Raw genomic sequence first — 16,437 nt, 5'->3', positions numbered from 1 at the left:
TTTGTGGTTCAAAGTGTTCGAAAGCTGTACGATGCTTCTGCAAGACTTTCGACATGATTTTTATTGCAGCCGTTTATAGTTTGATATTATAGAACGAATTTGTTTTTATCTATTTGTGAGAATTACACGAAACAAGCACAAAAATAATCTAGAAGTTATTTCCAGACTTTTTCCAGATCTCATCGTATTTTCGTATATTTAAGAGTCGTTCCTTTTAATTACAACATCTTGAGATTCTTATAGTAGCTTAGAACCCAAACGGAGGACGAAACCATCTGTCCGTTTGATATTTTAGGCTCAGGTGGATATTCTGGATATCCTGAAGTCTGGAGAACTATTTGACTTTTGAGACAAGATAAGAGCTAGCTCGTACACCTTAGTATGGCACAGGGCTAGGATCTAAAATTACCTCCGTCTATTAATAGTGATAATATGAAGTAAAGTTAAGGCATAAAGGTGTTCGGAAGTATATCAGATCACAAATATGGGAGTAAGCAAACTAAACTCCAAACTGAACCAAACTGAAGATCGAAAAGGAACTTGTTTTTTTATAGGTTTTTTGTTTGGTAATATCAGAAGAAACTGGAACTGTGAGCGATAATATACTTCAAGAGTGGTCCAGATGATTTAGTATAGATTGATTGTGACTGGTAGAGACGTATCCTCTTCTTTTTTTATACAACAACCGTTGCCGGTCAAGGCCTGCCTGTAACCACTAGTGAAGTGAACTTGGCTTTCATTGACTTATTGTTACCATAATCCTACGAATGGGGGCACGGTCTATTTGAGGCTTGAATCCATGACAGGCATGTTGTTAAGTCGTACGAGTTGACGACTGTACCACCAGATCGGCTTTGAGATTTATGCTGGACGCCAATTCTAGAGCTAAGGTCTATCAATAATTATTTATTGGACATCGATTAAATCTTTGTTTCAATGCTACCCAATCCCAAAGAGTGAAATACCTATTTTAAGCGATTATCAACGATTTTCTTGATACGGGGTTGAAGAATGTCTATCGAATTAAGATTGAAAAATGTACAATACTGTTTCTATAAGGGCAGTTGTGGTAAACAATCAGTGAAAGCCTTAAAAATGTTTGAACCATTAAATTATGTCAAATATTGAAGTCCCTGAACTCGGTTGTCGTGTCAAAGCTTCTGGATGAATGTCAAAGCACCTGGAAGTACCTTAACGGTTGTAATCTTTTGTAGTAATACATTTAGAATACATTTTTTAACTTTAATAAAGCAGGTAAAAAGTAAAACGTAAATGAAAATTATAAAAAAGAGGTGACTCACAATGGAAATGCATTAAACCAGACTGCAGTAGTGCAAAAGATTTAACAGCAAAAAAACAAATAGCAAACCGTGCACTGTTGCGGATTTTCGCTTTCGCCCGGCGTGCGCGCGCGCTCGCTCGGTAATGCGCCTATTTCCCTTCATCAATCTTTCATTCCGATCAAATCCATAATGTTGTGCGCCTGCACGTGGTGACGTAAGAGAAAATTCTTGCACAACTGCGTCGGTAGCAGCATAACCACCGTACCAAGCGCGACACAGCAACAGCAACAAAATACAAACATACAGAAACCCCGCGTTCGCGCTCGCGCGCTCACTGCTCTAATGTACCGTTTAAGTCACTTTTAGCGCCAGACGAATAGTTGTGTTTTTCTTTCCTACTGCTGCTGCTGCTGTGGTTGTTGATTATCATTTATTTTTTGTTCGCTTGCTGACGAAAGACGGCGAACCATCGGAGATAGTTACGAAGTTTTTTTTGTGCAAGCCGATGTATTTCACGGTTGACGGAACTTATAGGAAGTGTTTTCGTGACTTCAAAACCCGGGCCTAGACGGCGTAAAAGTGCAAGTTACCGCATTTCGATTTTAATGGTAATTTTGTTCGCTATTTTTCACGTAGCGTGTGTGAGGAGAAGTTTGGTTTGCCTTTGTGTGTATGTCTAACAGTGTTGCTTGTTATTACTTCATGTCTGAATGAACCACCGCGCAAAAGAGCAGCAAAAATTCCAACTTCCCATTTTTCTAGAAGCATTCTAAATCGCTTTCATTCATTGTTTGGGGAACAAAATAAAAATGAAACTGATTGCTGCCGCCACCACCGCCAACATCCCCGCTGCCTACCCCTCCGACTGCTGGTCATATTTAGCTGCTGCTGCTTCGTATATTATTCTCGCATCATTATTGAGTTTCTCGCCAGGTTTTTTTGTGTGTTGCTGTTTAGAACCACATACAATAATGGTGTACGAAAAAAAAGAGGGCAACCCGGGTAGTGTAGCAGCAGCAACAACAACAACAAAAAAGCATGAAACATAAATTAGGTGAGTAGATCACTGGAGAAGGCAGTTTTTTTTACTTGCTGATGTTGTTATGGCGTTCGGCTCGGTAATCCTCTCGGTGTGCAATTTACTTTTATTCACTGTTTGAAATTTCATACTCGCATGCGCGCCCGAGTTTTGACCTTCTCGCATTGCGTCCCGAGGTTTGGTTGGTCGAGGCGGAGCACTTGTGAGCCTATTTCGAGCACCCTGGGCTTGGTTCGGCAAAAATATGGCCATTGTGGATGGGTGTAGAAGCTTCCTGCGTTGTAGGGAGAAGGCGCACCGACTGCTTCATGTCTTACGCTGGCCAAAATAGTTGCAACTCATTCCGCGAAATTAACCGTCGCCGGGGTGGAGTGGAGAGTGAAGTAGCCAGGTGGAAGAATTAAGCCGTATGAGGGTTAGAATTTCAAAAAAAGGAATTAGCAAAGTGAGATCTTCCCCTCCCCATCCTCTTCCGGCACAGGTTCTTCCAAAATCGGTTCCAAATACAAGCGTGTGCTGAGCGGACTGGCTGAAGCCGTGATGGATTATGCGATCGTGCATGGTTGATAAGCGCGAAGAATGGAATATTGCTGCTGGAGGTGAGGTGAAGATGATGGTGATGGCGGCCATGTGGGGGGTTACAGTGTTTGGGCTGGATTTTTCACGATGATGATGATGACGATGTTCGTGCGGGTTGAAGGTGGTGGTTGGAATTTCGCAACGTACAACGGGGAGCAGCAGTCCCCGGAGTGAATGATTTGGGATGATTTTCTTGAGGGTGACCTTCAACCGCCGCCGACTGACGTCTTCTTGGGTCGATTCAGGCAGCATCCGAGCAATGTGTTTTGATGCGGTTGGATGATGGATGTCTGTGTATGCGTGCTGTGTGTTTGTGAGAGATGGTGCGTATTTTATTGATAATTAAATCAACGTTCGCTGGCGGGGGCTTTGGTTTGTTTGTTTAGTTTGTAATCATCTGGCAAGTGGAGGGTATGATGCACGTGTTTGTTCCGGTTTAGCACACTGATAGTAGGCTATTCGAGAAAGAATTTTGCAACCTTACAGTATGATTTATTGAATTTCAACATGTCAGAAACATTGTTATTGCGAAAACTTTGTGTGATTGTAGCAGTGTGTCTGATGTAGAAATGATGATGATGATTGTTTTTGATGAATAATGCCATTCAAGAAATATCAGCTTTGTTGTAATGTTCGTGTTAAGACTGTTATAGCTATAGTTAGATGTAGTTACAGTTAAAAGTTTTCTCCTTTCTTGTTCTTATGAAGTGTCCAAGCTATTTTGATTGCATGAGACAATTCTCATCATCGTTGTTATCAACGATATGCAAAATGTAGTTAGCAAACAACCTATAGCAAACAAAATATAGATAGGCATTACCGGACTAACTCCTGCTCGTTCTGAAAATCGCAGACTATTAAAGAGATGGGAGCCTCCTGGAGCTATTGAAACTATTTCTTGCTGCAGCATTGCCTAAGCCGCCACTACTCTACTTTATCTCTAGCATGAAGAAATCTTGGCATACAGCTCCGCAAATCTCTTTTCAATTTAGAATTACACTATGTTGTTTATATGTAAGTTTACTGAACTTATTTGCGATTTAACTAGCGTCTAATGCTTTTGCAGTGTTACAACATCATATTGTAATTCTGTTGTGAAGCATTCGCTTAAACAAAATTCGATAAAAAGTGTCTTAACAGGATTATGGACCTGTTATATTCACGAATGATAACACAAGATTTGGTCTTAGTAGATACGATATGATGATGTTGTCGATACGTTGATAGAGCCTCAGACAAGACCAGATGAGATTATACTAATCAGATAAGGTTATAAACAATTTGTCAGGTTTCGACTTGGTAGGATGTGAGAAACTGAACTCCAAAAAGATTTTTTTTATCAAAAATTTGTCAATTCAAGTCAAGTGGAACTTCCGTCAAACCAATTTAAGTAATAAAAACTTTCTAAAGTAAACTCAATCTCATGCTAGAAACATTTACAATGTAAGATTTTAAATCTACGTATTTTGCATATCTAAGGTATTACTCATAAGTTTGAAACAGACACATTCACTGCATAAGAACTCCACTTTAATTCACCTGCTCTTTTATTCTGATCTTAGTCCTCGACCTTTATCTATTAAAGGCAGAACGATAGCTTTTAACTATTGTCATCACATTCCTTTTCTAGAATCTAAACACCTAAACAACCTCTCTCGGATCGTACAACATTGAAATTTGCTTCAAATAAAAAACGACTCATTAAACCCCCCTTTATAAGGCATGAGAAGTGCTGTAAGAAACAAAATGAAAAAAACCCCTAATGACTCAACATGTCAAATTAATACCCTGATTAAGATGACCAGTGTCATCGTGTTTATCGTTCGTAAAAAAAAGACAACAACTGGCACACGCAGTACACAGACTCGTGTGTCCGGCTTTTTCTCGAGCAAAAAAAACAGTTAATGTATCACCCAGCCCTGTACGATCAGCCCTCTCAGCTCCGGGGGTGCTTTCCCCATCGCGAATCAGGGAATCACCTTGAAGCTGAAGCGAATAATGCTGTGCCATAAAAACCAATACACTAAAACGGAGCAGGTGAACACATACAAACATAGACGCATAGGTTTGCACATTGGGGAGTTTGGCGTCGGATTGCGATGATGCGTGAATAAAATATATGATTCTCGCAAATGCTAATGATTTCATGTTCCGGGTGCGCTCTTGCTGTTGCTGTTGACGCTAGAAGAGTTCGCTCCGCGGGCTCTAATGCTTTCGGTTCGGTTCTTTTCTCATTCCCCAACCGACATCCCCACGGCTCGTACATTTCAGGCTGCAGTGTTTCTGGTTCGGAAGGAAGGTGGAGAGGGGAGCTTTGAAATTCTTCCTCGTTAAACAAAATGAGCAAAACGAACGAACCGCCGAAACAACATTACTTCATTTCGGACCGAGAAGCCCCAGAGCCGGCCGCGAACCATTCTTTCCAGCACTTTCCTTCCACGAACATTGGTTCTAGAACTCTGTGTGTGTGACTGTTTTTTTTTTTTGCTGGGTTTGGCGTAAAAGGTTCAGCACTTCAAGAAGACGACGACCACGACGACGATGCGAACGGTGCTGATGGGTGATATTTTTATCTTCCAACCATTTTTGGGCTCAATTTCGTGCAACCTTCTCCACCGTGGACAGGTTTGCTGTAGTGGGGCGCTTCAGCTTCAGAACATCTTTTGCCGCAGGTTCTTGCGTGCAGGTTCTGCTGCTGCTGATGTGACGACCAGACGGAAAGAAAGAGCTGGATGGTTGCAAACTGCTGGCAAAACCCTTAATGGTATTCACGTGGATCAATGTCCAAAGGTGGGGAGGACACATGCACACGGAGGAGGGGGCCAGAACGCAAGCCGGAAGGCAGGAACACCTTCTCTCGAGGGAGATTTTTTGGAAACATGCCGACAGGTTCTGTGCTGAGTTCAGGGTTTCAGCTGTTTTATCCATTCTTCGGCGTGTTCTCGCCTTGCTTTGCGAAGATGCAGGAACCAGTTCTCGCTGTTTGGACCACCAGCGCCAGTCGATTTTTGAGCGAGTGTGTTTTCGTTCCTCCGTTCACCGCTTGGACGCTGCATGGAAGCGATATTAATTCCACATGCCCCAGGGTGAGTGCCAGAAAAGGGGGTGTAGCAGGGATGGTAGAATGGAGGTGAAGCGGCCAGCACTAAGCGAATTTTAATGAAATTCTCACGTGCAACGAGTGTGTGCAAAGCCCTCCTCCTACTGGGACCCCTAAGGCCAACCAAACTTTGACAGCGCTACAATAATCGATCAAGCATTTGTTGCAAATCGCAATGCAACAGTTTTACATAGTGTTGCTGTGCAGTGCTAGGGCGTTTGGAAATTTATTAGGCAAGCTAAGCTTTTGGCAAAATCCCTCGTGACTTAGAACACATAAACTCGTCACCTTTATGTAAATGAATTTTGCCATTGATAAAGCTCAAACCTCGTGGGCGTACGGTGTGTGATAAAGGTCGAGCGGAGATGACTCTTAAAATGCTAAACAGTTGTAGTTTAATAGACAACACTGTCCCTAGCCCGGGAACGGGTTCCGCAGCAAACGCAAAACCCATAACTTTAACGATACCAATTTGCATTATAATTAATTCTCCTGCCGGTACATCGCCGCAAGCCGATCGCAGAACGCGACTGCATGTGGCGAGCGAAACTGATAGTTGGATGGTAGAAAATGGAAAATCAAGAATGGCAAGAAAAGGACCAACACATGATCGATAAATTATAATGGATTTTTTGTGGATTACACCAGGCAGAACTCCCATTACTAGATAGAGGGTACAAATGACCAAGATATTCGCCTGTGGTCTAGATTACGGGACTAATATGCTGGAATACCTGTGCCATAAACATTGTTCGAATTAATTTAGATTAGTTCTTGAGTCGGTGAACATGAGTCAGTCGAGTCCAAGAGATATTGAGGATGAATTAGAAGCTTTATCTTTGCATGTAACATACAATGTAGTAATGAATTATATGCCAGGAAGAAAGCATTCGTAGAATTGGTTCCATCTTAAAATGAGTGGTTTTAGATTTCTTTTAGATTGTATTTTTCAGACTTCATTCTTCCTATTTGTCATATCCAAGTTGATCGGATAGATCAAAAGACTTTCAGACTTCACACCGAATATGTTTGACAATATGTGTATTCATTATTTATTAGTAAACAATGCTTGTCTCAAATAGCTTTACATCAAATAAATCACTTAACATCCGCCTGATCACATCACTCTAACAGCTGTTGAATGGAACAGAAGGCTTGGAGTCGTACGGAAAAATATCGAAATCGTGCCAACCATTTCGAATCAATTAACCTTGGATCGGTTTTTAGAAGCTTTTTGACAATCAAACATGCACCAATCAATGTAAAAAGTCTAATTTTCTCTGTCAAATTTCCATGTTACTTTCTGTTCGACTATCAGTTCGAGTTAAGCGGATTACAAATAAACCTATAAATCCTATAATAAATCTAGACTCGTAGACGAGTCATATCACGAGATCACGAGTCATAGTTAAAAGATTTTGAACGGAAGAGAAAACAATGAAGAACAAAAAAAAAACATTGAAGAAGCATGAACTAAAAAAACTAATAACCATAATAACAACAGCAAACACTTAATATTGAAGAGTAAAGAACAAATAATATGAAAAAGCAAATGAATTAGGGTAATTTGACAAACATTGCACACCACCCAATTATTGCACAATCCGTATAAATTGTAGTTTTTCTAAATATTTAAAAAACATTCATGAAAAGTCGCATTTTTTAATAAAATAATAAATAAAATAAAAAATATAATAAAGTTATATTTTAATTGAAATCAAAAATTTGTAAAACACACTTATTTTAATCCACTGTTTAATAATTGGAGCAAAGAGAGTACTTCGATCCTATTTCTTGCACAGACTAAAGCCTCCTGTTTTCATCGTGCTATCATTTTGACAGTTTTTTGTTTACCATTAACGTGCGGAAGCAGGTGCAAGTTCGCTACTTATTTTTGCGGAATTCCGGCTTGAACCAAGGACAAACGTGTAATGTAGGTAATAGCGTTTCGTATTGTCCTAAACACTATTCGATAGAAAAAAAAAACATCCGTTTCAGGGCTCTTTTTCGTCGGTTTCAGTGTATTGGCAAGTGTGCAATAATTGGATATAAAGTGTGCAATATTAGAATTTGGAGTTTTTGTGTATGTGCAACAATTGGATTTTTGGATAGGTTTAAAAATCTGCATTTCTTGTCATTTTTCATCATTTTTATCCCTAAAATAAAATATTCATACTATTTTCAAATATATAATGATGTATGCTAGCCTGATAGAATATTGTGGTTATAAGCATTTCAAAACTAAGAAATACGTTGGCTGTTTCCTGAAGTGTGCAACAATTGGCAAATAACCCTACATAATAAAAAAATGTTATTAAATATGCATCAATATTTGTTAGACTGAGAAAGAGGATTGAAAGAACGTTATGTTCAGAAACAAATTTTGCAATGCGAATTGCTGAATACCTCCTTTCACCATTTGATAAATTTGATTCCCTATTTAATTTAATATCACCTTCAAGTTTTGCAGGGACTCGATCATTGTACGGCTACGTCGACAGGCTTGTGCTATACCGATTGCACAAAACGTGCTGCTATCAATAGTCATAATTAAATGCCGTAAAGACGTAAAAATTGCTCCAAGACAAGTTTTTGAATCTTTTTAGTTAATTGTAGATATTTTGATGTGTAAGCAATTCAATCAATGTTATAGAACATAACAATAATTTGCAATGAATAGCAATACGATATTTCCTTACGTGGTAAAACACGACTAATTTCTCCACATTAGCCTGGGAGTCATCGTTTAAACATTATTATTCATTTTTATTGCTCATCAAGGCTGATATTTTTTTTATTGATCAAGAACCGCAAACGAACGAACCATAGTCACCAGCTTAACCATTTGCCGATTAATCATGCGCGCGGTGTTCCATCAATCAACAATCGGCCCGCTCGATTGCAGAATATTAAACGATATTATTTTATTCCACTCTTTGTGCAATTAAAATTCATAACTCTTCGTCCTCCCCGGGTACGACGCCCAGGTGGGTGGTGGTGCAGTTTTTCTTTCAACATCCAACCTCCCCTCCCACTTCTCTGCAGTTCACGTGAGAACACACACTGAAGGTAACTGAACTTGTGCAAATGCAAAAAAATGGCCCCAGCAAAGGAAATAATAAACGTGTACTGGCTGTGCTGCCACTGCGCGAAAGCTTAACCCTTCATTGGCCCACCTCCAAGCGTCACTCGAAAGACACGCACACACACACACATACAGGCGGAGTGTCCACCGTAGTGCAGAAGTGTACAGGTCGATGTGTCGGCGCCCCCGGTTCGACAAGCACGGTCATGTAAGCAAATAAATTAAAATTTGACAGATTTATGATAATCCGATTGCCAAACCGCTTATTTGCCAGTTTATTTCGTGGGTTCTCGTCTCGTTTCCCCTCCCCCCCGGAAGCCCCGCAGTCGCCTGCAGTGAGTTACTTTACCGATGACAGCAGCCACACCGGGCTGAAAGGCTATCGGTTCGCGGGTCCAGGCAAGCAAAAGTCGCACGCGGTGGCGTAATGTGTTCCGTTTCGCACAACAACCATTTTTTTATTGTTTGGGGGTAGTTGCTGTTGCTGGCGTGCCACCAACTTGGTGCAAATGCAGACAATGAGCGGAATGGAAGGGGAGGGATGCTGTGGACCGAGGTGTAAGATTCCGGAACCGGAATGGATTCTGCAGCTTAGCCAGATGTTGATCGGATCCGTACACTGCGCGCTTTGGAATTTAAATGGGCAACGGCGAGGCAGCCGTAGCGTGCAAATTCATGTGACAGCGCGGTTCAGGCTCTGGGGTAAGAATTTATCGTTTGATGAATGAAGCTCTGGTCTGGCGGAGCGGTCGGGTGTCTCCGGTATGTTTTGCCCCGGTGCGCTGGTGACTGCCGAGAAAGAATGCAATGTTGCATTACCGTGGGATACACCCGGGACAAGCTTTTTCGATCACGCAATTTAGAGATTGCGAAAGAAGTAATTTGCGTTTAGAGTGTTTCAAGTTATCCGAAAATTGTAAAATTAACAATTGTTTTTAATAAATCAGAAGTTCAGAATCTTTAATTAACCTGACCACGCTAGCTTACAAAGTGTCTAATCCTTAGGAGTGTATTAGAAAAATTGCCCCAAAACAAATAAATGCTCCATTACTCACACGTAAATCGCAAGACACACGACCCTACGATTCCAACCTGTCCGACAGGGGACCTCTCAAACGCCAAGCTCAAGTGACACGACGACGGGAAGACAACGGCACATTGAAAGCGGTTTTACTGTGTACTTATCCCCTGGCCCCGCGGACGTCTGGGGATTGCACCGGGCTTCGGGGAGCTGTGATGTACGTACTTTGTCTGTGTGTAAATGTTGCTTCTGTTTGTACAATTCATCAAGTACTACAACCATTGAACGGGGTAAACGAACGAACTGCACACATTGGAACAAAAAGCTGAAGTGCTTAGTCGAAGAACATGGGGTTGTTTAGGTGTTTCAGTAGAGGTGATAAAGGTTTGTACGAAAAGAAGGATCAGTACAAAAAGATTTGTGGAAAAGTGGAATATCTATTTCAAAATGTTTTATTATCCAACGAGAATATCAAACGAGCAACACTTACCACAAGCAAATGGTTGTATAATTCGTTCGATCAATATTTACCATTGCAGTTATCGGGCTGTGGACATCTGATTTCAGCTCTTTTTTGCAGTGATGGTGGCCTACGTGATCCAAACCTATCACTCCAAACAAACCCACTTCCCTCATCTCAGCACACATCAACAAGCCAAAACAGATAAATCATGTGCCGGGGCCGGAAATGAACGTCCTTCCAAGCAGCGCTTCACCTACATCTGTATGTCTGCTGTTCCTAAAATAAAAACAGAAGTAAAAAAACGGTGATCAAATTGTTCCCTACCCCGCCGGGAGAGAGAGAGACTTATCATATCTGTTCTGGTCAGTTAAATGATTCGTCATGAGCATGATAACGCTTGTGTTTTGCAATCAGCAGTAGTATGGGCGAAGAGTGAAGCAAAACAATGACAGCAACCCGTCCAGGGTTAGTATCGCTTTGTAGCCTTCCCGGGACGCAACTAATCTTGTGGTGGTGTGTGGCACATATCGAACCTCGGAAAAGAACGGGAAGTTGTTTCTGGCGAAAGCAGCAAAACCGGTGTCCATATAGTGTTTACTAACAATAGTTTTCATAGGCAATTATAGCCACATATTCCTTCTACGATGGGCTGCACGGAGTGGGTAGAATTGAATCAGAAGAACAAACCACAAAGCAACGCAATTGCGACAGGTGCGTGGCATCAAGATAACGTGCTTGGGCTTATTAACGTTTGCTTATCGTCGAGCTCACAGATAAACGCACCACCCCTAACGGGGTGGTGATTGGTGCATACAGCTAGATGCAATGGGTGTGCAATTGAGTGTATGTGTGTGTGTTGCAAAGAGGGCGGAAACGTCTCAACACCAAACGACCGTGCTAATGTGTGTTTTATGACCCAGGAAGCTGTCCAACTTGGCGCACTTGGGCGCACTACAGTGAGCAATGATAAGATTGCATTTTTTGTTTCTCTCAACGCTTCACTAAAGAGGCTTTCATTCATCGAGGCAGCCGAAGTGAACGATTGGCCGATACTGTTGTGGGAAGACAAATGCCGTAATTGGCGCAACATAATGCGCATTATCTGCATATTGTGCCTGAAAGTCTAATGAATCATCTAATAGATCTACACACTACGCAATAGAGATGGGAATAAACGCTCTTTTTAATGAGTTGAATCAGAGTAGGAGAGTGATTAAAAGGAATTGAATCTTTCACTCACTATTTTGAGACCCATAAAAAATAATTAACTACATAAGCTCATTAAGTAGTGCTCTTGTAGGATTCAAATCACTCATTTTTAAATAACATTATCACTCTTTACGATTCAACTCACTCATTTTCAGCATGACTAGTGACTCGCTCTTATGGAATTAAAATTAGTCAAGCTCTGCACTCACTAGCTCTCACTCACACTTTTGGCTTTGCATAGCACTCACTTTCTGCACCCAATAAGGAGCCATTTTTTTTTAAATTAAACTCATTATCATTCCATGAAGACTACTGACTCACAGCCTAGTGTAGGATTCAACACACATCAAACTAAGATTGTTTTTTTAGTGTGTTTCTTCCCCTACTAAGAAGTAATACAATTGCTACGACTAAATCGTGAAACAGTTCGCCCTTACACTGTGCGTACATCTCTGCGTGACTTTGTCAGGATGGATGGATCGAAACATTTAAAGAGAATTGTCTAACTTAAACGCCGCTTTATTTCTTAATTGATTAATGTTTGCCATTTTAATGCATGCTTCAAACAAAAGCGGATTTGCCATTAAGTATGGTAATTGAAAGGATATAGCCTTTTTAGGGTCTTTCCTTGTGTTGCAGTATCAGATCTGACATGAATTGATTGATCTTAGCAGATAACAGACTTTTTGAAACGATTCACGTGAAACGAGAAAGCATTTACTATTGCAATGTCGACTAATAATTGGAGTACAATATATTTCATGATCTTACTAGCTGCTTAAACATCATCCAACATGATCACTTAAATTATCATTGACCCACACTTCTTTCACTGAATCCACTTAGAAACGACACATTCTCCTCACTTCACTGAATCACTCCTTCACTTTCTCCTTATCTTTAGGAGTGTTTACACTTCTTGCGACGGGCATGTACCATGCCGCAACCCTGTACGATCCAGGATATCGAAATGAAGAGTGGGCCTACAGTCGCTCAGACACGGCAGTTCTTGTAACATTGATGCTCTTCCATATTGCGGCCATCGTAGGATCACTCGCAGGATGGATTTTGATCGAGCGTTACGCCAAAAAACAGATCAACGTAAGCGAGAACTAACTCCGTACACTGACTCTATCCTGATCTGACTTCAATTCCCTCCCGTTCAGTTTGTAACGATGTCCTTCGTGATCGTGGGCTGCACGGTAAGCATCGCAGTGCCGCACAGCCTCATTGCCGTCGCATTTGCCCGCAGCCTGATGGGAGTGGCTCACGGTCTTGCCTACCTACTAGTGCTAGTGCACGGCGGCGAGATAGTGATCAAGGAGCTGCGTGGTGTCATTATGGCGGCGGTAAACTTTTGCGTCATCTCCGGTGCGCTGATCGGTGGCATCATAAACCCGGTCGACCTGGAAAGCCTTACCGCACACCAGTTTCTGGGCATCATTGGGCTCACCTACATGCTGCTAGCTTTCTTCATGAACCTGATGCTATGCTACGAGTCGCCCGTCTTTCTGCTCCAGCGCAATCAAGATGCGGAGGCACTACGCAGTATGCTGAAACTGCGCAACGAGTCGACCGAGTCGTGGGAAATTCGTAACGAAATGACCGAATTTAAAACCATGCTGTCGGAGGATGCGACTACATCGCGGTCCATCTTTATGGACGGGAATCTTCGCCCACTGGCACTGGTGGCGCTCGGCAAGGTTGCGTCCGTGCTGTCGTTCAACTACGCCGTCAACACGGTCAAAGCGAACGTCATCGATGAGGTGTTGGATAGCAGCGCAACCACCACCACCGATATACGGCTGTCGATTGTCATCCTGATGTCGATAAGGATGGTGGTCGGTATGGGCGCCATGTTCGCGGTCGATGTACTCGGGCGCCGCGCCCTCCAGCTCGTATCGATCTGCTCCACCGGGCTGGTCCTGGTCGCGATGGGTATCGTCTACCTGGCGACGGACTCCATTACGCCCGACATCGGGATGGCACTGTTTGTGGCCTGTGAAGTGGGTGCCTCCCTCGGTCTTACCTTCATCCCGGACGTGCTCTGCTCGGAAGCGTTCAACACGAAGAAGAAGGCGCTATCGATCGCTGTAGTTCAGGTGCTGGAGCAGATACTGCATCTGATCGTGTTTGGCGTCGTGTACTGGTGGAACTTTGCTGTGTACGATCGGTACGGAGTGACGCTGCTAGTGGCCGGGCTACCAATGCTGGGCATTGGATATGTGCTTTACCGGAAGCTGCCGGAAACCTCCAAGATGTCGATACGACAGGCGCGTATTGAGTTTTACAAGCGCGAGGGTATCGTGTTTGGTGGTAGCAAGAACTCAGTGGAGGTGCTTTACGACTAAAACGGGACTGGAGACTGGGACTGGTGTTGTACAATAAATTATTGAACTATTTTGTAATTTATTTTTATTCCATATAGCTTTTTATATTTTTATACCATTGTTAACAAGCTCATTCATTTTTACAGGGTTTCACATCGCCATATGACCTGATGAACCCTGTATCTTGAAAGTTGTGAAATTCTTGCGAGTGGTCTTAAAACATTCCTGATTGAAGACCTTCAACAAGGCTCGTGAATTAATGCCACTAAGTAATACTTCTTTGATCCATCGATTTGAGCTCCTTTTAAGACGAATTAATCAACTCAACACTTCATTTCTAGATCATGACAAATACCATAAATTGTTCAGAACCTCTCCAAAAACACCATTATCAAGCCCAACAGGCCCCAATGTCCAGCGAAATCAATCGAAGCTCGCATCTCGCTCGAGTCCACCCGCTCCACCGCAAGATTGTCAACCGATCTTATCAACCTCTTACGACGTAATGTAACAACTTTCGCTGACAGTACCAGTTTCTGCGTTATCAGCACCCTTTTCGCTTTCGTTAGCGTTATGTTCGCCATTAGCTATGTACACACGCACAGCTACACAGACCCGTGTGTTCTCCTGGCCCTTCAGCACCCTGTATTTAGTACGCACTGTCCTGCTCCGAGGCAAAATGCATAAGGTGGACATGGACGTGGTTGCGTTTCTATTTCCTCCTTCACTAATCACGATCAATCAAGTTGCGCGATGCTCTGAGTGTGCAGTTGTGTGTCGGTGGTGGCTGGCCCTATTACCGACCGCACCGTCGCGATATATTTGTACAACCTAGATTGCCGCAAAGTTCGCTCGGTGCAAATATGTCGCACCGAGGTTGCATGCAGTCGCAGGTTGTCAATTTAGAATTATGACACCGGCGCCCCGGCGTGTATCGGATGGTGTTTGAGCACTGGCGGGCACCATTTACCGCACCAACAGGGTGGACACATGGTAAAGCTTTCCTGTATTGATTGAACGTCTCCCAGTGGAGCCGCAGTGCAACAGATTACAAAGTTAGACGCATGGTTGCAAAGTGGCGAGGTAAACAAACGATCCAATGTGGGTTATTAGTGAGTGCTGCATTTAGACGACTAATGTTTCGTAAGACATCTTCATCGTCTGATTCGATCCTTGACCTCATCGCGTCGATTATTCGGCTTCTTCGGAGCTCCAATCACTAACTGCACGATTGCAGGGCAAAGCAACAGACCAGTTGTTCTCAGCACACTTCCATTATAGATAACCTGCACGTTTTTGTGCTCCAATTTCATCAGTCGTTCACTTTTTTTCTGTATCATCCCTTGTTTACAAACAGCCGGCTGCAAAGCGACTTTATAACAACCCCAGACAAGATGAATGGTCATTAATACACGTGCGCGCACGGGGGGAACACTCGTTTGATTAAAAATTAATAGACAGCAAGCGCATTCTGTGAGGACAAAGAGAAAAAAAACACACACCCGTTTCTAGGTCTCATACCGGACATTCAAATGAACGCATTCTCATAACCAAACAAACAAGCGAGCAAGCAAGCAAAAAAAACAAAACAAGTTAATCAATAGATTCCAAATCGACCATAAATGAAGCGGTTTCACGCTTGCCGATACGCTTGTGCCCGGACGGTCATAAATTTCAATTGACCGATTGTTCGATGAATGAGAAGCAGGTTGTCTGGCTGGTTAGTGTGACTATTCCGGTATGTACGCATGTTGTACACCATGACAATGTTTCGGGTTGTGTTTTGGATGCATTCGATGCGCACATCAAAACAACACACCATTCAATGAGGCGCTTCCGTTTGTTGTCGGGTTTAGGAACTTGCCGAAAAAACGAAACTAAGAACTTTTCAACAAGGGACAAATGATTGTTTGTGAGCTGTTTTCTGTGTCGTTTGGTTGGTGTCATTGAGGCATTTTTATTTCTTTTCATGATTAATTACACTCGATGAATGCTTGTCATTGCGTGTAGAGCATGCGTGGAATGGCTAATAAATATTAATAAATAATAAATGTAATATATGTGATAAAAATAATGACCTTCAATATGGTTGTCACTTATACAATAGAATATTCGATAGAAGATGTTGCATGAATCTAAAATCACGTGAACTGAGCTTTATGGTCGTACCAAAATAGGAATCCCCAACGCTATTGAGCATATTCAATAGATCTTTAAATGTTATCAGTGAGGATTCATCAGCTCCATGTTTATTAATGCAATACAGAATAAGCATTTTCATAGATGTCAGTAATCCGGAGTGGAGTTGTGGATCTACTTCAATTCGAA

General features: G+C 42.2%; 1 protein-coding gene across 2 annotated transcripts in view; it reads left to right on the top strand.

Annotated features, from left to right (window-relative positions):
* LOC1271011 (uncharacterized) overlaps window positions 1-14,187 on the top strand; it is a 28,016-nt gene extending 13,829 nt beyond the window's left edge. Inside the window, exons 1-3 of one of the 2 annotated variants that reach the window (XM_309753.5) lie at window positions 11,028-11,281; window positions 12,684-12,880; window positions 12,946-14,187. In XM_309753.5, the coding sequence (XP_309753.5) occupies window positions 11,215-11,281; window positions 12,684-12,880; window positions 12,946-14,130 (1,449 nt within the window). In that variant the 5' untranslated portion in view covers window positions 11,028-11,214 and the 3' untranslated portion in view covers window positions 14,131-14,187. Of the gene's footprint in view, window positions 1-11,027; window positions 11,282-12,683; window positions 12,881-12,945 lie in introns of those variants that run through there. The other variant, XM_061655907.1, reaches the window with a different exon arrangement.
* Window positions 14,188-16,437: the final 2,250 nt, after the last annotated feature.

Source organism: Anopheles gambiae, chromosome 3, assembly GCF_943734735.2.
Source record: "Anopheles gambiae chromosome 3, idAnoGambNW_F1_1, whole genome shotgun sequence".
NCBI lineage: Eukaryota > Metazoa > Arthropoda > Insecta > Diptera > Culicidae > Anopheles > Anopheles gambiae.
Note: the sequence above shows the minus strand (reverse complement) of the source record. Positions and strands in the feature narration are given on the sequence as shown.